At 39.1% G+C, this 21,664-nt stretch overlaps 1 protein-coding gene across 1 annotated transcript in view; it reads left to right on the forward strand.

Annotated features, from left to right (window-relative positions):
- CFAP57 (cilia and flagella associated protein 57) overlaps positions 1-18,127 on the forward strand; it is a gene marked incomplete at its 5' end in the record, with an annotated part of 20,170 nt that extends 2,043 nt beyond the window's left edge. Inside the window, 17 exons of the mRNA XM_029083990.1 lie at positions 775-914; positions 1,624-1,789; positions 2,174-2,287; positions 2,783-2,995; positions 3,572-3,745; positions 3,997-4,158; positions 4,634-4,789; positions 6,902-6,995; positions 7,879-8,069; positions 9,046-9,219; positions 10,345-10,503; positions 10,916-11,059; positions 12,233-12,349; positions 13,315-13,449; positions 13,533-13,676; positions 17,527-17,653; positions 17,943-18,127. Coding sequence (XP_028939823.1) covers positions 775-914; positions 1,624-1,789; positions 2,174-2,287; positions 2,783-2,995; positions 3,572-3,745; positions 3,997-4,158; positions 4,634-4,789; positions 6,902-6,995; positions 7,879-8,069; positions 9,046-9,219; positions 10,345-10,503; positions 10,916-11,059; positions 12,233-12,349; positions 13,315-13,449; positions 13,533-13,676; positions 17,527-17,653; positions 17,943-18,127 — 2,595 coding nt within the window. The remainder of the gene's footprint in view (positions 1-774; positions 915-1,623; positions 1,790-2,173; positions 2,288-2,782; positions 2,996-3,571; positions 3,746-3,996; positions 4,159-4,633; positions 4,790-6,901; positions 6,996-7,878; positions 8,070-9,045; positions 9,220-10,344; positions 10,504-10,915; positions 11,060-12,232; positions 12,350-13,314; positions 13,450-13,532; positions 13,677-17,526; positions 17,654-17,942) is intronic.
- Between the last annotated feature and the right edge of the window lie 3,537 nt (positions 18,128-21,664).

Below are 21,664 nucleotides of genomic sequence, written 5' to 3' on the forward strand. Positions count from 1 at the left end.
TTTTTACATAACTGCAGTAGTTTATGCTCCACTGTAATATGTGGAAATTTTAATGCAATGATAAAGTTGGAACAGCCTTTGGAATCTCATGTAACTCTAAAATAATAGTTGTTGAAGTCCTAGTTAGAATTGAAACCCCTTTGTGAAGGAAAAACATAATGAAAAACATTCTCTATTTTGAAGGAATTAAATAGTACAAAAACAAGAGATAAATGTATTGAAAACAGACTTGCATAGAGTTAAATACCTCAACTGTATACAGGTGAATGGAAAGATCTTTACAGGAAAGGATTTTGTAGTTACAGGTCCTTTTTCTACACGCAGCCTAAAATTTTATTGGTCCTTCACTTCCAACATGTAATAGTAAACATCCTGGTTAAGTTGCTTATCACTCAGCACTTGATTATTTTTAAATATCTGTCTGACCAGAAGCTCTTAACTGAATTCTTGCAGGTCCAGTTTTATTGCTTTATCTAACTTGCATTTCTTTGGACACCTACAATTATGTTCTGTTCTCAGTAGTGTATGAGAACTATGAAGCCTACATCTTCCCTACATCACTTTTCTTGATTATTAATTATAAAGTTAAAACTGATTCTAACATTGCTATGTTTTTAACATTGTTATGTTCAGACTGGTACAGTGAAAGAAATAAGTGGTTTCCTCAAATCTATTTGATTAGTGTATGCAAAGAGCTACGATAGATTTCTTACCTGACTTACTGCCTGCAGTGAAATAATTGTGATTTTTTTTTATGTTCTCATTGTTTCTCAGGAGAAGTCAACTTATTTTGCGTATCTGAATTTCCCATTGCATTCTGCGTCGGTCACTGGTCTGGACATCTGCATTTGGAAACCCATTCTTGCTACTTGTTCCCTGGATAGATCTGTACGCATCTGGAATTACAAGACAAGGTAAAGACTTGTTTGTGTTTGTTGTTTCCTCTTGGGTTTTTGTATATTGTATTTAGCAGGCAACACCAGCAGTCTCATATGAATCAGAGTGGTGTTCTGGTGAAATTCTTTTGTGGTGTGGGATGTAAATGGTCTTACTGATATGATTTAGGGAGTGTGAATATGCAGTGCTTTTAAAATTAATGCCAAAAGAATCCAAAGCCTTTTCTATTAAGCCATCCTTGTGGGATTGTGAAATCTAACAGATTTCTCATGTGTTTTGGAAAAAAAAATCTTCATGAATGTTTCATTCAGCTTTGACTTAAGATACCGTTTCCCATCTCTTGCTTTGTAGGCATAGTTCTTAAACAAAATGACTCCAGCTTTTCAGGTTTTATGGAGGGAGAAGGGGAGAGAAACAAATCCCAGAAGAGATATTTGTGTAGGATTGCAATTACTGGTTCATTTACCTTCTTCATTATATTACAGTAAACAAGGATTTGCTCTTGCACATTCCACACCTTCTCTGTGAACCAGGAAGTTCCAACTTGCCTTTTTTTCGTGTAACATCTGTGTGATCATTACTTAACTGAATGACAACACATTTCTGCAAGGACAAGGCAGAGTCAGATGGTAGCTGCAGGTGTCCTTGCCGGGCCAGATAATATCCAGTCAAGTGTGCATAGGGAGTTTGTACTATTCAATACTGCACAATGGTTTTCTCTTTCAGCACTTTGGAGCTGTATAAGAAATATCGGGAGGAAGCATACACAGTGTCACTTCATCCCAATGGCCTTTTCTGTTTGGTTGGGTTTTCTGACAAACTACGATTTATAAGTCTACTGTATGAGGACATGCATGTTTTGAAGGAGTTTGCTGTGAGAAAGTGTAGTGAGGTAAGGAGTGATGCAAAAGTGAAACTGGGAAGTTATAGGGAGCAGAGTGGTGAAGAACATGACACAAGAAATAAACCTATCCAATAGTTCCTAGTAGGATTTAGGATATCAAAGCACAGAGAAAGGATTCCAACTATTGGAAAATGAGCCTGGAGGCTGATGCATAACTGTGGACCCAGGAAAAAGCAGAAGGGGTGATTTACTCAGAAATACTCAAGACTGAATTTTATAGGGAAAAGCACCAATTAAGAAAGCAGTAACAGGCTAGTTATGGAGTTTTCTTTTTGTGTAACATTCTGGTATTAGATGATGTCATTGGAGTTCGATGTATGAATATTTTATCTACTGCATCTACAGTAATGGGTCATTATGTTCTTTTCGTAGTGCTCATTCAGTAACAGAGGCCATCTTTTTGCTGCAGTTAATGGAAATGTGATTCAAATTTACTCCAGCATCACCTTTGAGAATATTAATAATCTGAAAGGACATAGTGGGAAGGTTAGTAAACAAATCCTATACAGAACAACTCATTAAAGTATGGACTAGTTGGCAAGATGCATTTTGAAAAGGTCAGGTACAACGTTGGATCATAAATGGGCCCAAAATTAAAAATAGAAATCCAAAAGTCAGTTTTCTTTGGTCAGAAGTCAATGTCTGTGTGCACTAGATACTTCTAAAGAGCCACTCCTTAAATAAAGGTGAATGATTGTCAGGTAGCTGAACCAGGAAAAATATCCCAGTAGTAAATTATAAAAATAAAACATACTACTCACTATTGAAATGAGTTTTTTGCTGACAGTGTATGCATAAAGTAGTTCTTACTGGTTATTTTCTTAGTGCTAAAATATAATTAATTGAGAAACATCTAGGAGTTTTTAAGTAAGACTTAAAAGTATGATTCCAAAGTTGTCATGGATTTACCAGAAAAATTACTCTGTGCTGTATGTCTATAATTTACACATTGGGCTCCTTGATGTGTTTTGCTTTTGCCAGATACATGCAGTTAAATGGAGCACAGATGATGCTAAATTTGTCTCCTGTGACACAAATGGTGCTGTGTATGAGTGGAACTTGTTGACAGGTAAAAGGGATTCAGAGTGTGTGCTCAAGTCCTGCATCTACAGCAGCATTGCCCTGTCTTCTGATGCCAAAATCATCTTTGCTGTTGGATCTGACCAAACTCTCAAAGAAATTTCAGAGTCTTCGGTGAGCTAACAAACACTCTGGGATCTTACTAACTTCTCTGGGAAGGGTGCTAGAGCTTTGGTTTCCTTATCCATTTGGTAAGTAGGAATCTGGTTTTGACAGCTGCGATATTTAGTGACACTTCCCTTGTGTTCTTATGTCCTTTACCATGAAACCTGAGATTCTGTTGTAGTTCTGTATTTTTATAACTTTACTTGGATTTACATAGAAATCTTCTAATCCAGCTAACAAACAAATTTGGCAATATTGTGTCTACTGTTTTGCTGAAATACACCTATATTACATCTACCACTGCAGACTTTTTTGTCCAGAGAGGTAGTAAATTGTATGTGATAACCATTACATCTTTCAGAATGGATCAGCTTGTGGAACTTGGCTTGAAAGGTTAAGGGTGCATATCTGTAAAGCTTAATACTAATTATTGTTCATGGTTTCACTCCTATAGGCATGTAAATTCTGCATTGTTTGGTGCAGGCAGAGGTATGGCAGTTGCTCATGCAATATGTAATCAAATAGTATTGTGGAACTTGTAACATGGGGGTTTTGTGTGGTTTGTTTGTTTTGGTTTTTTTTCAGATCCAGCATGAAGTGCCTGCTTTTGGTGTTGTTTATACTGCAGTCACTGTTTCTCATTCTGGGCACATGGTATTTGTTGGTACCTCTCTGGGGACAATTCGAGCTATGAAATACCCGTTACCTTTGACAAAGGATTTCAATGAGTATCAGGCTCATGCAGGTGCTGTTACAAAGGTAATACTGAGTGTTGCTTTCTTTTCCTTGTGATACCAGCTGCCCATGTCTCATTCAGTGCTGATTCAGCTTCCCATTTCATAGCATAATATGTTAAAACTAAGGTTGAGCCTGCATGTGGAGAATGAGTATGACAGAATTCATAGAAGTCCTGTCTCTAGCAATAGATGTCACTGGATAAGCTGTTGTTGGCTGAAAAGTGGCTTGCACCAGGATACATAACGTGTCTGCTGTTGTCTGTTCCTTCTAAGATGTCCATAACAAACAATGATCTATTTCTGCTGACCGCCTCAGAGGATGGCTCTATATTTGTCTGGAAAGTGTGTGATAAAAGCGTTGGGATACTGAAATGGGAAAAGGAAGCTGAGTATGCTGAGGAAGTGCTGATCATGAGGTCAGATATAGAAGAGAAGGTAGGAGGAGCAACTTGTGAACGTGAATCATAGAATTTCTAGTGTGCAGCTTATGAATTACATTTTCATTATGTTTGTGACTGGCTGTTCCTATTTGGCCTTCTGTTTAAGAGGGCTTGCATGGCTTTTGTTATAAAAAGAGGTTACAGCAGGTAGCTGCAGCTGCTCAGAAATATGCAAACAGATATGAACAATGAGTGTGGAGAAAAGTTTAGCCTTTTCTCTAATACTTTCCCCAATCTCTTGAAAGCAGTTTTAATGTAGTAGAGAAGTCAGAAGCTGCATTTCTATAAACCATCTTGTAGTATAACAAAGGAACCTTACTTCTGGAACTTCTTGGTCTGTCTGTCTGAAAATACTCTGCAATGGCTGTCTTTCAAAAATGTACACATGTAAATAAAACATCCTTAATGAGCTGTTGCTAATGGCAAATAATCTCCCTGTTAAACCTGTCTTCTCATCCATCTCCTAACAGAGTCGGGCTATTCTAGACCTGCAGATTCGTGTGAAAGAGCTACAGGCAGAAAATGATTACCAGCTACGTCTCAAGGACATGTACTGTAATGAAAAAGTAAAGAAATTAGAAGAGAATTTCACCCAGGAAATAGGCTCCCTTAAAACCAAACACCAGGTATGATTCATATGAACCAAATACCAAGAAATCTTTCACTGAAGAGTTTAATTCAAGCTTGCATTATGTATGTATGAATGTCATAAAGCATCAGAAAAATGAAGCATTCCTTTCCAATAAAGATGTTCTTGATGTTTGTAAAGCATGAAGCTACCTTTGAGTCAAATCTGTTGTAAGTACAAGAGGATGCAAGACTTATCCTGGGTGCCCTATATGTGTCTGCACATAAAAACAGTTCCAGCAATAAATGCTGCCTGAGAGCAAGGATCAGTAAGCTATAATAGTAGAAATGGGACCATGCCTTAAAAGCTCCCTCACAAATAACATTGCAGCTGGTGCAGGATCCAACAGTTATTCTTCTTAATGCCACCTTCTTTATGCCCTGTCTGCTTAGCTTTTTTTAAGAGCATCTGCTGAGGTGTCTTGTATGCTCTTCGAAAACAGAAGTAAAATATATTCCCTGGATTTCTTCTGTTCATGTGTTTATTGATTTCTCTGTGGTCACAAAGCAGGACTTCCCTGAAAGGCAAAAGCCACAATAATTCTTCCCAGTGTCTTACTTATCTGTGTCTGTTAATTCTATTCTGTCCATCTGTCTGGTGCACACACCAGATTTATGACCTGCAATTTGCTGTATTTCTGAACCATTTTTAGAGTTAGACAGCAAGTGATCCAATAGCAATTTCTCTGGCAGTAAGATGGCTTGAAGTAAGAGAATACATATCACATGATTAAATTCTGTCAACTTCATGTTCTTTTTGAGCTTTTGGATGAATATTGTTCTGTACTAATGATTGGTTACTGCTTATTTTGTTGAGTTGTACATAGTCCCTTCAAGCAGTATTTCAGTTTGACTACCCATAAAGAAGGATTCCGGTATGAAAGCTTGCCAAGTTACTTACTAGTTTTATTATTTTATGGTCTTATAATTTTCAAGTGCTCCTTTTATACCTTTCTTGTCTTTTGGCCTTACAAGTGTTCTGACAGGTTTCTGATTTTGATTTTTTTTGAGGAAGTTTAATTATTTTGATGTTTTCTTTAAGTAGATCCTCAGGCTCTTTGGCTTTTCTCATTGTGGTTTTTGCATTTAAGTAACCTGAGTTTTAACTTTTCTATTTTTCCTCATTTTTGTACAGCTTGACCTTTTACAAGAAAGCCATTTCACTTCTTATAGATTCCTCTACCTGTGTTTTACCTGTGCTGGTTTTCTTTCTGCAGTTTTTCAGGTCTTTTCATGGGTTGTACATGGCTATAGAGTTATAATAATCTGAGCAACACTGAAACTTCTTTAGGCTTGTTGATTATAGGCTTGCAAGAAAATGCCTTTGATGGTGAATGAAAGTTTTCTAGGCAGGCAAATTGTACTTCCTGTCTGAGTATCAGTATGTGTTAAGATTAAACTGAACAACAGATTTGGACAAGCTTGGTGCTAACCTTTCTAGTTGTGTCCAGCAGGCAAATGGAGCATTTCTGCTTATACAAGACTGACACAGCTGTTATGAAAAGAAAGTTAAAAAATTGTACCTATGTTACAATTACCAACTTTTCTGGGAAATTTCTCACCCATTTTCTTGTTCCAGTTCTTTGTGCTTTTTTAGAGGATTAATTCATTTGTAGTAGTAGTCGGACATTCCAAGGAAATGGCATTCAAACCTCAGATTTGCTTACATTTATGTCATTCTATGCAAATCTGAGTGTTTTAGGACCTCAAAGTTGCTTCAAGTGAGACAGGAAGCAGCTTGAAACTTAATATCTGGGCAACAATTTGTGGAACTGCAAATTCTTCACAAGCAGGCACGCACCAAGAAGTGGAGGCTTTCATAGCTCACAGACTTTTATGGTTAGATTAGGATTATACAGTACCCTGTATTACATGAACTCCATTTACTACTTTTCCTTAGTTTTCCATAGTTTTGTAACTTGTCATGACAAAAAAATCTCTGGGAAACCTTTGCTTAGTGACATGTGGCATCTGAATTTTGGTGAGAGATTTGAAACATAAATTCCGTTGTATGTGTGTTCCTCAACATGGGCAAGAGCACAAACAATTTAGACACTGCTTTGCCTAGTTTAAAATTAAATGTATTTTTCTTTTTCTTTTTTTTTCCCCAGATTGTGCAGGCAGAGAAAGAAAAACAGGAGCTACAACACCAGTTTCAACTGTCTGAACTGATGAATAAACAGGCCAGGGAAATGCAACAGCTAGGTTAGACTATAACAAGTGTTTGCAACTAGAATTTGGAGGAAGTGCATTAGATTGATAGCAAGTAATGTGACAGGGAGGGATTAATAGAGCACAAACACAAGGAAAAATGCATGTGTGTCATACAGGTATTACAGACCAAACATTTGTCTGAACTGCACCACACACAACCATGATAAGAACATGCACATGGGCACTGTATCTTTGGTTTTTGAGATTAGTAATTTCTTCATTTTATAGCTCACTGTGCAAGAATAGTGAAGTCATACAGTTCAGCAAGGAGGCTAATGTACAAAGCACACAACATGGAAATACCTGAACCCCAGATTCATAATCAAGATAAAGGAGAAATACTGCAAATTAGTACCAAAAAGCAAGCCCACCCATAAAGGAGTCCATTGCCTACTCATATGCCGTATCAGTTGTACTTATACAGCTCTGTCACGGTTGTCATCTCAAGGGAATGCCTAAATTAGCCATTATTAACTTATTGTAAAGACAAAGTAGGAGATTTTGGGGTAGGTTTTAGACTTGCTCAAGCTGCAACAGAGCAACATTCTGTCCCAAGGCAGCAAGCGGGGGTATAGCAGGATATTCAGAGACACAACGGAGAAAGGTGAATGACAGCTTTGGAACAAGCATTATTAGTGAAGTGGTAAGTAAAAGGAAGAGCAGGAAACTCAAGAGATAGTTTTCTGTTGTAAAATTTTGTATGGCCATGGATTCTAAAACCCCTGATGAAGAAAGCAATTAAGTGCTTCTAGTGTATTATTGCAACAAGCTGCCAAAAAGATAGTAGAGAATAAGACGCTGATAACTGTAGAAGGATAGGATACACCTCTCTTTTCCATTAGTTTTATCCATTCCATATGTTTCCTCTTACCAGAATCTGACAGTAATCAGAAACTCTTAATGGAAAATGAGAAATACCAGGAGCTGCAAGTGAAATCCCACAGGATGCAGGAGCAATATGAGAAACAATTGCACAGTTTAGAGGAAAGCAAAAGCAAGGCTGTGAAGGAGCTAACAGAATATTATGAGGAAAAACTTAATGAGAAATCTGTTCTGCTGGAAGAGGTAGGAAACTTGATTTGCAGTTTGAATTATTGACTAAGTTTATCTCAACTGTGATAAAATGTTCCCTAGGAGAGGAGAGGCTGGCTCCCTCCATGCAAATCCTGATCTGCCTGTAACCTTGGGGAAATAAATTGACAGGTAGAATACTACTGAGGAAAACCTAGCTGAGTTACCAACTTTTCTGGGCTTCATACCTTGAGTAAGTAACCTGCTAAGATTAATATCCTTGGGCATTCTCAGCTTCACCTCTCTCCTAGATCCAAGAATTTCTGTTTATTAATGTGGATTAGATGATACATTTATTCTAATGGAAGAAAGAAAGATTTTATCACCTTCTTCTAGTGAAGAGATAACATTTCTAAAATGGTGAATTCCATTTGCGAGTCCCTGAGGTTCCTGCCTGCATAATTTGAGGGACGAAGAGAAATACCCTGAGTACTTCAAAAACATCGAGGTCAAAGACTTGGCTTGACAAAGGGCAACCAGATAACTGATGCTTATATATCTAAAGTCAATAAATTCTATCAACATTACTGTTTGCAGCCCTGTGTTGCAATACTAATTTGGAAAGAATGTGAGGAATTAATGTGAGAAGAGAGGCATACAGAGAGTGATGCAAACTTCAGTGGTTATTGGTCCTAATGCACCAGAACCAGCAATTTAAAAATAAGTTCGTGTTACTCATGTTTGTTTTTTCTGCTGCCAGAATGAGTTTGCTGATGTTAGAATTTGGACCAGGTTCCTAACTTGAAGCATTCAAACCTTAACAAGATTTTTAAAAAAAAATATTTTTTTATGTTTGTCTTAACAATTTTTAAAGTTACTTTAATCCCCTAAGAAGTTATCTTAAATTATATTGCTGCAATTGAAGAGTCCATTAAATACAGGAGAAACACAGTTACAAATCAAGAATTCTCCTCTTCTTTATTGCTCTCTTACTGTTGTCTTCTCTAATCTTTGCTTTCCTTAACTGCAGGCACAGGAGGATATGAGGCAGCAGCTTCAAGCACATGAAGAAATTAAGAAACAAATTGAAGAAGATGTAGACGAAGAAGTACTGGAAATCAAAAACAAGTATGAGAGACGGCTCTTGGAAGAAAAGACATCAAACCTGCAGCTGAAGGGAGAAATAGGAATCATGAATAAAAGGGTATCTCTTACTCTGTGATAGGATCAGACCTGAACATGGAAACCTAAAGCCAAGGGCTGAATGTAATTAATAACATGTCAGTTTAGTCTGTTAATTTAGTTTATAAATATGTGGCATTTGATATGTGAACAGTAGCCCCTTCTTATATCAATTTGAATGTTTTAGAATATTTGGGCAGAAGAAGCAGCTGTGTGCTGATTCTATTGCTAATATGATTAGAGATAGATAATAGAGGAGGTGTGTTTCTATTAGTACATTTTCTTTTATCTTACATAGCTTTAAATTATAAATAATAATCTTGTTCATCCTATGATGGGACATAAATGAACCTTTTTATTTTTCCAAGATCTAATACATTGCTTTGTTAGAAAAATACTTCTACTGCTTCATTCAATGCAATAAACACTTTGTGTTTTGTAAGCATCATCATTTTTTATTGGTTTTACTCCTAGGATTTTTAAGGAGGCATAAAACCTTTTAGCTCCTTTACTGTCTGAGTATTACATTTGCCTAAGGATGTTAGAGGGACATTTTTTCTTTTCAGTTTCTTCAGCATCTATCTGGAGACAGAGAGGTTCTCTTCCTTCCTACCCTCTGTTACCATAGTATTGTCTTCAGTCCCATTGTCTTTCAGACACTAGGAATTTCTTCCTGGGTCCTCACAGTTCTATCAGCACCATTCCTTGGTTCCAACCTTCTTGGCATCACAGATGAGGCAAGGATTTTGAGGGTACCCAGGAGCTATGAACTAGGCACCCTTCTAGTCTACTTTTTACATCTTTAGAGATGTATGAGAAGTGATCATCCTAAAATAATTTTCCATGGCTTGACTGTTATTTGAAGTTCATGCTTGGGTATAGTATCCATACGCTTCTTGCTTCTGGATGCAAATTCATTGATTCCTTGTAGTACAGTGAATATTCTGTCAGAATATAAAGAAAATGCAAAAATGGATATTCAACTCCCTTTGAGTTACAGGTATTTAAGTGATATGATGCTCCTTCATCATATCTTAATTTGATATCCTTTATCCCACACTGTCTGCAATGTGTCTGACAGAGTAGGATGGCTAAATCGTGCACAGCATTTGGAGACTGCTAAGTTCTTCCTTGTTTGCCTCTCTAGTTGAACAGCCTACAGAAAGAGCTCAAGGAGCGAAAGACTGAATCTGGGGAAATGAAACTGGAACAGCAGAAGCTGCAGGGCATCATTAAGTCACTGGAGAAGGACATCTTGGCACTGAAGACAGAGATTCAAGAGCGAGCCAACACTATCCAAGACAAGGTGAGAAACTGGACAGTTGGCTGAGATCAAAGTCACCTTCCCTTAATTTCATACAGATATTTATTTTAATAGTATTGTGTAGTGATAATACCACAGGACTGGAAACTCAGTTTTAAGTTAAAGAATTTGCAATTTTTTGTTTGGGACTTTAGTTTTTTCCTGACATTCTAGGCTTTTGGAGAACTCAAGTTCAGGATGTTGAGTTTCTCATCCTCTGTTCTGGGATCTGCAGATGGCTCTCTGCATTATTTGCCCTCTCCCTTCCCAACCCGTCTGTGTAGATGTGCAACTGAAGTCATCTTCCACTAGATCTGTGACTGCTGGTTTTACCTCAAGCATATCTGTGCCTAGTCCTAGGGATCTGTTTGAGAGTGCTGTGTCTGATTCAGATCTCTGTACCTACTTCTCCCAGGAGAAGCATATATTTGACCTAAAAAAGAAAAATCAGGAACTGGAAAAGTTGAAGTTTGTACTGGATTTCAAAATAGAGGAGTTTAAGAAGCAAATAGAGTCACGTGAAAATGATATCAAAACAATGAAGGAGCAGATCCATGAGGTGAGTAACACAATTTGGCCTCTGGTACTAAGCCCTTTGTATGAATACAAAGATGACCCAGCAAGTCCCATGGAAGACTCCACCCTGTTTGTTCCTTGACTTCTTTCAAGGATACACAGCACTGATTCAATATCTTTACAGCTAATAAAAATATTTGCACACAATAGCTGCTGTTTAATTTTCTGTCATGTGCTACTGGTGATCGACACAATTATTTAAGCTCCTATTTCAATATTTAATTCTAGACTCTGAGTAGTATCAGTTTTGCTTAAAAACAGATCTTGTTCTTGTGTGGTTGCTTTCCACATACCCTGTAAAGTTTGCAAGACACTGCCTTTACTCATCTGGAGGAAGAGAGAGTGAACTTCTCTCAGAAAAGTTGCAGATCTATGCAAACATAACTCTGTTTAGGGGTTAGGTGCATGGAGAAATTACTGTTCCTAGCAGATCTGGGGAAAATTTACATGTATTCATACTTAGCTTGCAGCAAATTCACTGAGGCAAATTATTTATGATAGAAACTTACTGTGATCTCTCCATAGATGTACCTTTAGCTCAGCCAAATTAGGATTATGGTGACATAGCTAATCAATGACCTATTAGTTTTCCTATATCTGTTTATGTAGAACAAAAGCCTTTTAAATAAAATGAAAACTAATGAACAGTTTGTATGTATGTCAGACTAGCATGATGAAAGCCCCATTCTCTCTTCTGGTCACCATTTTATGCCAGTAAATGCTGTAGTACTCTTACTGCTTTTTTTTCCCGTGTTCTACATATGTAGCCACAGCTTTTCAGTGTATTTCTTTATTTTCAGTATCAGGTTCTTCTTATTGCTGCACTTATTCTTTCCACTATTGACTGTTAATTTCCGTCTCACCCATTTTTTATTCAGATGGAACAGTAAAGCTCCAGTTCAGCTCAAGGAAATGAATGGGCACCAAATCATTTAAATACCTGTAACTCAAAAGGGAGCTGAATATCCATTTTTGTGCTTTCTGTATAGTCTGACAGAGGGCAGTGTTGTTTCAAAATTGACTTTTTTCGTGTTGTAATTCAGCCTGAAGGGGGATCTACTCCCTCAAGTCTATATTTGCACTCTGGTTTTCCTGTTATGTGTTGTTTTATCATGTCTCCTTTTAGTCCTGATTTCCTCCTCCTGCTTCTTTTCAGATGGAGGGGGAGCTGGAACGATTCCGCAAGGAGAGCACACAGTTGAAGCTGAACATCACACAACTGCAACAGAAACTAAAGGCAACTGATCGTGAGATGCACAGAGAGAGGCAGAAGGTATGAGGTACAACCACTGTGCAAATCCTACATGATGAAGTTGATGGGGACAGTACACTGCAGAAGCATTAATCTGAGCAAAGAGGTACTTCAGGGATATTGTGTCCAAGGACCAGGAGAGTCTCTGGTTAGTGGGGACAAAGGCAGAAATCTTCCAGCCTGCAACCAGGTTAGAGAGCTGATACTAAAAAAAATCCAGTTATTTATGTGCCATTTTTTTCAGTTAACACATATTCCCCCGGGTTTAACAGAGCACTGAGGCAAATGCTTAACTGACTACCCTTTCCTGCCCAAGCTTGAAATCTGGGGACATTTTGCCTAAACAGGAGCAGTACCTGCAATGATATGTAGACATTAGTAGGATGACATGAAGGGTAGGCTTATTAATGGAGAAAACAAAGACCCCTTGTGTTTGACAACAAGCATGTCACACATGAGGGAGGAAAAGGGACTGCAAGTGAAAGTGAAGGACCTTGGCAGGCAGTGCAGGACTGAGGAAGCAGGTAGAGGGGCCTGGTAGAAACCAAGTGCGAATGAGAAGGCAATCTTGATGTGAAATCATCAAGTTGTGCATGTGTCTGATATGTGTTTTGTCCATTGCCTTCTCTCATTAACTATTTGCATGTTGTTTCTAAATAAGAATGTAGGTTTTTTGAGAAAGGACAGTGGGGGATAGCATTCATGATAATAAGCCACTGCTTTTCAGATGAGACCTCTGGATGCTGGCACTTACATTACCTAATCCAAACATCTTGGATTAATATTACTGCTAAAACTTATCACTGCTATCCCACATGCAGTGCTCACATCTCCAGCAGGGGTTTTTTTATGCCATATTTTTTAAAAATTGAGTGGAAATAAAGTATATGAGAGCTTTCACCAGTTCTACTAGACTTTCTAGAAAACTGCACATGATAGAGTGTTCTGATGAGCCAAATAAGAATGTGCCTACATCATTCTTGCAGAAGCAAAATATGGAAGTTCTCGTCACACGATTTAAAACAGATCTTCACAATTGTGTGGGCTTCATTCAGGATTCAAAAAAAATGAAGGATGGGATCCGTGAGCTCTACACCAAGTACGTGCAGCAATCAGACGTGGTGAGTCAGAGCCTTTGCCTTCTCCTCGCAGATTAATTTCTCTGGTGGTGTAATTACTGAGGCAACATGCTGTGCCCCCTTAGGTGGAAACTGAAGCAGCAGACACAGATTTGCAGCAGGAGTACATGAGACAGCGAGAGTATCTTGAGAGGAATTTGGCAGCTTTAAAAAAGAAGGTGGTGAAGGATCAGGAAATCCACCGAGCTGCTTACATGCGCATCATGCAGGTAATAAGCCTTTCCCTTGTGGTATGGGGAGGGAAGAAGGAAACAGCTGCACAAAAGAGACTTTAGTAGCCTTACTGCTGTGGTTTCTAAGGCCTTTGAAACAGTTTTGGTTTATTTCCTTGCCAGAAATTCCTAGGTTTTTCAAGTGGTTCCATTCAAGGATTATATTTGTTGAGCTACTGAAGCTCTATAATTTTCTGGACAAAAGTACAAGATCTCTGAAGTCAGAAATTGCTGCTGTTTTGTGGATACTTTTGTTTGTCTCCCAATCCCTAATGTAAAAGGAGATAGGGAATCTCTGCTGCTTGGATATTTTTTAAGCAAATAATGTACTTATTTTTTATCTTAAACAGTATTTATAATTGCCATCATAGTCAATTTGCACCTGTTTGAGTGCTAACCTGCACTTGCTGTGTGGCATTGTTTAGGAAGTAATTTTGGAGGAAGAAAATAAAAAAGAAATAATATTTCCTTTCTTTGGACACATATTCCCACAACTACTGGCCTGAATTTAGAAGAACTTTCTGCTTTTCACATCCAGGTTTTTTGAGGAAGTTCAGAAACACATTATGGATATGCCTATTTTTACCAAGATCTCCTGGTCAGAATCTTTTTTCATTACAAGGCAAGATAAACTTGTGACTGCTGGGGCCAAAGAGCCAATTTGTTTTCCTCTGGAGTGAGAGGATCTAAAGCCCCACAGCAAACATCCTGGGAGGACAGCTCTTTTGCTGTCTCTTCTTACCATGATCTCCTTCTGCTCAGTCAGCATTTCCTTTTCCCCTCACTAATCCTTTCTTCATTGTTACTTTATTATGCTTCCTCAGGATCATTAGACCTCAGTTCTCTCCTAAGTCATCTGCTCTTTGCTATTTATTCATAGTGCTCCTTCAGGCCCAGGCAGCAGCAATCTTCTTCCTTGGCCCTGTTTTAATTTTTTTACTCCTTCTGTGAGTTAGATATTTCCTTTGGCACAAAAGGAGATGGCTTCAGAAAATAACCTGAAGAATTTCCTTGCTGGAATAGGGTGACAGATGGTGCTCATAATAATACTTGATGTCTTGGATCAGTAAGCCTAACATGAAAAGATGATTAAAACCAAATTAATAAAACATCTGGAAGATGAAGATATCAAAGGTTCTAACCAGCCTAGTTTCTTCAAAGAAAAAGCAGTTCTCTGAACTCTAGTAGATTAATGAGACTTTACAGCCAGGAGGAATTATCATGGTCGTCCAGTCCTTCCCAGGGGGCTTTTAAGACTAGTTTAGACAAACTTCTGTCAGAACTTGCTTTTAAAAAGTAAATGACATCTTGACGGCCTTCTAGCTCTGTATTTCTATTATTCCTCAGTTGTGTTTACATTTTCAGAGCTATGCATTCCTCTTTGAGTGACTAGTCATAGGTACATTCCACTAGTGACTGCTGCAGCAGATGATTAGAACTGTCAAGATAATTTTAATTATCCTTACCAATTGGCAACGTGCTTTTCGTTAGACTATTAATTTTCCCTCCAGCTTCCTGTACTTGTACTGGCTTCTTTGGTCACGTGGATACCTAAGAACACACTCACTGAATAATCTTGGAGTAACACTCCTTGAACTAAAGCATGTGTAGGATGATCTTTTCTATATGTCCTACCTGTCTCTGACAGTCATCACTGTAGGAACTTCCTAGGCTGTAGCTTGCATCCAGACATCATATGCAGTTACACCTGATGGCCTCATCCTCTATGCATTTGATCAGTCTCTATTCTGAAACTGTTGGTACTTTGCCACAACATCCTACGACAATGAGTTTTACAATGAACGTTTATTTTAATCCATGGCATGATCATTTCATTGCAGTACAATCTTTCTGTCAGAATGCAAAGATTAAATTAAAGGCTAAGCTCTCTGATAGCATGGTTCTGGAGAAAAATATCATCAGCAACAACCAGCAGCCTTTAGCACCCAGCAAACCAAACGAGATTTCTTTGTAGTCCAGGTGGCTTCATACAGGATACTATGTATTCTGCCATCTAATAGATTGAAAGCAAGATATTCAGCTGATATCAGCATTCAGCCACTTGAATTTATGAAGGTGTTCATGACCAAAGTACATCTAACAGAAATGGTGTGACATAACCCTGAAAGCTGGTCAAAAGAAAATCTCCTTGACTGATTCTTTCCCATTTGTGTTTAAAGACTTGAATTAAACAAGTTGGAGTCAACAAAATATGGTTTCAGAGTAAGCTGCATAAGCTCACCAACTCATGCTGCATTTAGAGTCCACCACAACCACTGCAGGGGCAATTGTTCTTGCTCGACAAATTCAAACCTTAACGCATTCCACAATCTGCCTCCAGTCAGTGACTTTCAGCTGCGAGGAAACTAAAGCACAGTTGGTGTACTTGTCGTAGTGTGAAGGACTGGGAATCTTGTCACATACGTGTATCTTGAGTTATTGGTGCCAACTTGAACTCCTTGAGTGCATCTATATACAGATAGTTGTGGTAAGTGTTGTACGTTGTTACCAGCCAGTTTTCAGTTGTCTGTTTCTACTACATTGACTCTCATGTGGTGCCATTACTTTGTAAGTAAACTGTAAGGAACTGATCATATGCATTACATAAATCTCTCAAGACAACATAATTATCTTTATCAACCAAAATTATGATTTAAAAAAAATCAATATTTGAAGACATGTTTTTCATAGGAAAATATCATTAATTGTTCTTATTTCCTGTTGTTTTACTGGGTTCTCTATTGCTTGAGACTGGTATTATTTGAGGTACCCAAAGCAGGCCTTTTGACCATTTATCTTTTTAAAATATTGCCATTTGTGATGAAGTTCCAGGGGTTGGATTGGTGCTGTGTTCCAAAACCTCTACAAAATCACCACAGGTAGCTGAAATCACTGCTATTCTTGGTTCAAGTATGATGGCAGCTGTTTAATATTTGCACTAGCTGTTGATGTGATATGGTATTTCATTGTCTTCGTAAGAGGCAAATAGAGAATTCCACTTCTCTCAAATTCAGGAAAGAAATGCTTAGTTAATGGTGCTCCTGTTTCTGAACCATGAGCAACAGTTTTATCATCCTTCACTAGTATTATCCCCATCTGTTTTTGCTGAAGTCATTGAATCTATTGAAACAATGGTAAAGTACATTCACTTGTACTTTCACAACTCCTTCAGCAAGATGCTTTGTGATAGGCTATTAAAAAAAAATCAGAGAATTGAACTTTTATGGGTTGAAAACTGACTAAAAAAAGAACAAAAGATGAATACATGGCTAACTCTTCCTCATAACAGCATGTTAGCAGTAGGTATCTCAAGTGTCTATATGCTTTATATATTTATTAATAATTTGGAAAGAGAGTTGGGCAGCAGTGTCGTTAGAACTAGTGAAGAGGACTTTGAAGAATTGCAGGGAGATACAGGTTATTTAAGTGAACAGAGACATAGTGGCAAGTGAAAAGCAAAGTAACACACACTGGAGAGAGAAATGGGAGTTCTCCACGTTAATTCTGAAATAATTGGATCAATTGAAGGAGGGACCTGAGCTTCCCTGTGGAACTGGCAAGGAAGATGATATCTCAGAGTGCAGCTACAGACAGAAAAGCAAAACAAATATTAGCTTATTGAGCTAATATAGTCTGAATACTGTCCTGTTTTGTATAAAATCTACTGTGACCTTATCCAAAATGTTGTGTACTATACTGATTGCCCTAGCATAAAAAAGTATATAGTATTTTCTGCTAGTGATACTGATTCTATAATGTCCAGTGTCTTTCCCAAGGAAATGAAGATACATATTGCTAAGCCGGATAGTGCCTGTGCTTTTCCTCATAGGAGATATTGTTTTTGCAGGAAAATGTGAGTCTGATTAAGGAAATTAATGACTTGCGGCAAGAACTGAAGGTGGTCCATGCCCAGGTGCATGACCTCCAGTCAGCACTAAGATTAGCCAAGAGAAAGCAAGCAACTCAAGACACAGGTGAATAGTGCTTCTTGTATGTTTTCCGTATCATTTGTACTCATTTCAGAAGCCTTTTTTGTCCTCAGTGAACGATTCTGTTATTGTCTCCATATCATTCCATCTTGTCTGCCTGGTGGTACCTGCTATATTGTAATGTTAGCTGTAGAAGCTGCTAAATACTGAAGAATCTTACTATTTAGCTCTACTCCTTCAGCCCTGAAAGATGTCTTTCCTTGCTTATGCCAAAGAACTCTGTAAGCTGGACCTTTGTTACTCTCCTCTATCCTCTCTGATTTTTATCTTCTAGCTCCCTCCAGTGAAGTGCTGTCCAGCCCAACTGTCCTGAGGTTGAATGCAGAGAAGGAAAATGAGAAAATAATAGAAATGCAGCAGCTAGAAATTCAATATCTGCGAGACAAAATCCAGGAGAAGGAAAAAGTCCTTGAAGCACAGCCTCTCTTAGATGGAAATCTTCCTATGGTGAATCTGTAAAGAAGCCACAAGACAGAGCAACAGTGACCTGGTTCAAGGATACCTTACATTATTATATTCTCCTGGCAAGATGAGAAATGCAATAGCATAGATTAGAGTTCCATGATCCTAAACTCTTCCACTAGAAGCACTTGTGAAGCACTCACTGCTCTGAACACAAGGCACCAACTTTCATTCCCTTCTACTTTCCTGGAATCTGCCCTTTCCAGGAGGCCGAGGAGCCAAGAGAAAAAAAAATAAATTTGTGTTAGTGCAAGACTGATCTTTGTGCCTTCATGCTGGGGCAGGTACACACATTTCTCTTGAAAAATAATGTGTTCTAATTCAGGAAAGCTCATCAAATTCTGTAAGACTTTTTTGCTAGAATTCTAATTTGGTGTCATTGTGCTGCAAAAATCAACAGCAGCCTTTTATTTTCCAGTATTGAATTGCTTATATCCATACAAGGCACTGCCTGTACTTAAGACAGATGTCAGTGTTATTCCAAGCAGGTATCCAGTCACAGACTAAAAATCAATTACCCTGTGAGGGCAACCTTTAACTAGTGGTCAAGCACACCTGAGCTAGGCCCTTGCTCAAACCTCTGCGTCCTGTCTAGAGAAATATTGTCTCATACTTTACAATCCTTTCAGCAGGACAAAAAGGCAGCCCAGTTTCAGACTCCAAATCTGTAAAAAAGTCCAAACCTTATGTCATAAATCTCCTATAACTTTGATAAATTAATTTTTGCTTGCCTTTTTTCCAACATCTGTAATCCCTTTAGTTCAGCTTTTCAGTGACATTCTCCCAAAAGTCACTCTGCAAAGTACTCATGTATAGAAAAAGGTAGGAAGTCATTTCTTTTATAATGAGGGGGTAAAAAGTAAATTTTGCACTGTCTCACTGGGGACTTCACATACATCAGAAGTTTAGGCTACTGACTGAGCATGGAGAAACATAGTATTATAACAGCCAGTGTGTTGCTGTTTCCGTTTCCTGTCCTGAGTTGTAGAGAAGTGACAAGTGCTTTCTACAGGCTAATATTAATATCAGACAGAAGATGGTGGTGCCAAGGCTGGGTAACATGTAAGCTGTGTTACCATTAGGAATACCAGACTCATTTCCAGGCTAACACCGTGGCAAAACAGATGATTCCACGAGCTCCTATGACCTGTGAGACTTCAGTTGAGTGCTTGGTCCATGAATGTGGAATTAAGATTCTTTAGTCTTACTTTCTTCATTTTGCAGTTTTAACCCGTATGAAGCATAGATTTCACAGGAACAAAAAGAATAATTCTGGAATTGGTCTGTTAATGTGCTCACTTAACACCCTTTCTTCCTCCCCACCTCCCCATATAATCATCTTGATACTTCCTGTGCAGAAAGAGGATGTAATTAATGTAATTAGCAAGTATTTTAGAAACTCGTTCCCTCTTAAATCTTCAGAACACACCCATTCTAATTTGCTAGACTCCCATATGGTATAATTTTCCCCTCTGTCAGAATAAATTGAGTGGTAGAAGCCACTGCTTTAGTAGTTGTGGTTTAGAGAAATGGAATCAATCTTTCTGAAGAGGAAGAACCTTGTCCTAATAAGAAAAAGATGTGTATACAGGTGAAGAATGATTTCTAAGTGGTAATTAACAGGCTTAAAAGTATGCCCGTGTGTCACCCTCATTAGAAAGATTTTAAAGGCAATACAAGGCCTCAGATGAAGCCTAGGCAGACAGCTGGCAAACTAGTTCAAGAGGATTTTGAACTTGATGTTAGTGGCTTAGAGGCAGCTCAAACATTGTTTATAAGGGAGAAGATTAAAAGTCAGGCACAGCAGAGTGTAACAACTGAAGTTTATCAGAGACCTGCTGGAAGCAAATAGATGTGCAAGCCCTTTCTATACTGGGAAAACTATACCAAGGTCAATCTCCCACACGTGTGCTGTAGAAATGTTTTCAGAATTAAGTTGTAACTGGGTATGGTTTTGTATGCTAATAGTCTTCTGAATTCTCTCAGGGTGCAAAGACACTTTCCGCTTTCATCCTCTCTTGGTCTGCATTGTCTGCTTCTCCTCTTGGTAGCTGTCTATAGGAGCTGGTCAGCATCTCATGCTCTTACAAAGTTAATATATGGCTCTCTTTAAGGTTGAATAATGTTTCCCATTGGAGGACATGTTTGTTAACTGTCCCAACCGAAGGACAAGGCTTTTCTGGGTAGGGGCAAGCTCCTTGTTCACGGGTGTTTGTATAGGGAAATCTACCACATCCCATTTGTTGTTTTCAGTTTAGGACAACAAGCAATGGACAGATGATATTTCACAAGTTTCAAAAGATCTGTCAGATTTTACTCAGCCAGATTCCTGAAGCTGTCACACTAATTGGTGTCTATTGTATTAGCATATCCTAAGCTTCTCTTATAGCCTGATAAAAAACTAGCATGCAACTTAATAACTGAGCCTCCCTTTCCATTAGTCAGGCAAGAGCTGTTGTTCAGCACCATTCTCTTATTCCTACATCTCCCAGGAGACTTTCCAGCTGCTAAGACTCATAGTAGTGATCCCTTCTGCTGTCATTAACCCCAGCCACAAAGGAGGAGGCATCTACTCAGTCTGGGAGTCCCATTCCCTTTCTGACTTCAGTGTTCCTGCTACTCCCTTTTTTTCTCTTCCTCTGTCAAATGTATCCTTTTCTGTTTCCCTAATTCCTCTCAAAATGGTCACCCTTTTCTTTCTGCTAGATTACCAGGAAGTCAGCTCTTCTGCAGTATCGTAGGCTCTGCTGATGCTGCTGTCTCCCAGGGAGGGAGTGCTGCAGCTGGTGATGGGGAGACGGCACCGCAATGACATCTTGCCTGACTTAAGTGCCTGCCTGGACTAATGCCATACAAAGATCCAGTCCTGATGAGACCAGATGGCCCTAGCCTATACAGTAGCGCAAGGGCTATTTTATTTAATATCACATCATACCAAATACTTGCTGAACGTGTTAAATCTTCCCTGGCACTGCCAACCTGGCTGCAGGCTTCCTCTCACCTGCTTCCTGGGAGCTGCTCCCTGCCTCTGGCACCCCTTCACCTCCAGCTGGGAGGAAATGAGCCACCTTCCAGGATCGGTGCGTGGCCAGATCCTGCCTGGGGAGGGAGGGAGGGGTAGTCCCTGCACACCAGCGTGGCTCTGGAGCCTCTCCAAGGCCAGCAGCAGGTTTGCTGAGACGCCACCCTGCTGGGGAATGCACCTGCCCGGGCGAGAGGTGAGGGCTTGCCGCCTATCGCCGGTGCTGCCTGCGCCGCACCAGGAAGGGGAGCCAGCAGGAGCACCTGTTTCTTGGCAGGTGGTTGCCAAGGAAGGGAAGAGATTTTCCCCGCGAGCTCCCTCCGTATCTCGATCCAGTGGAAGAAAAGCCAGGAAAATCCACTGCTGCCAGGCAGGAGCAGGGAACAGTGCTGGGCTGTCGTGTGTGAGCAGCGTCTGCCGCAGGTGAGTGAGCTCTGCTCCCCGGGACCCGTGCGTGCGCAGGAAGGGCCGTACTTCAGCAGCGGCTCCTGGCGGGTTTGGGGGCTGCTTCG

The sequence above is a fragment of the Antrostomus carolinensis genome, unplaced genomic scaffold (assembly GCF_000700745.2).
Source record: "Antrostomus carolinensis isolate BGI_N321 unplaced genomic scaffold, ASM70074v2 scaffold3923, whole genome shotgun sequence".
In the NCBI taxonomy this organism is placed as follows: Eukaryota; Metazoa; Chordata; class Aves; order Caprimulgiformes; family Caprimulgidae; genus Antrostomus; species Antrostomus carolinensis.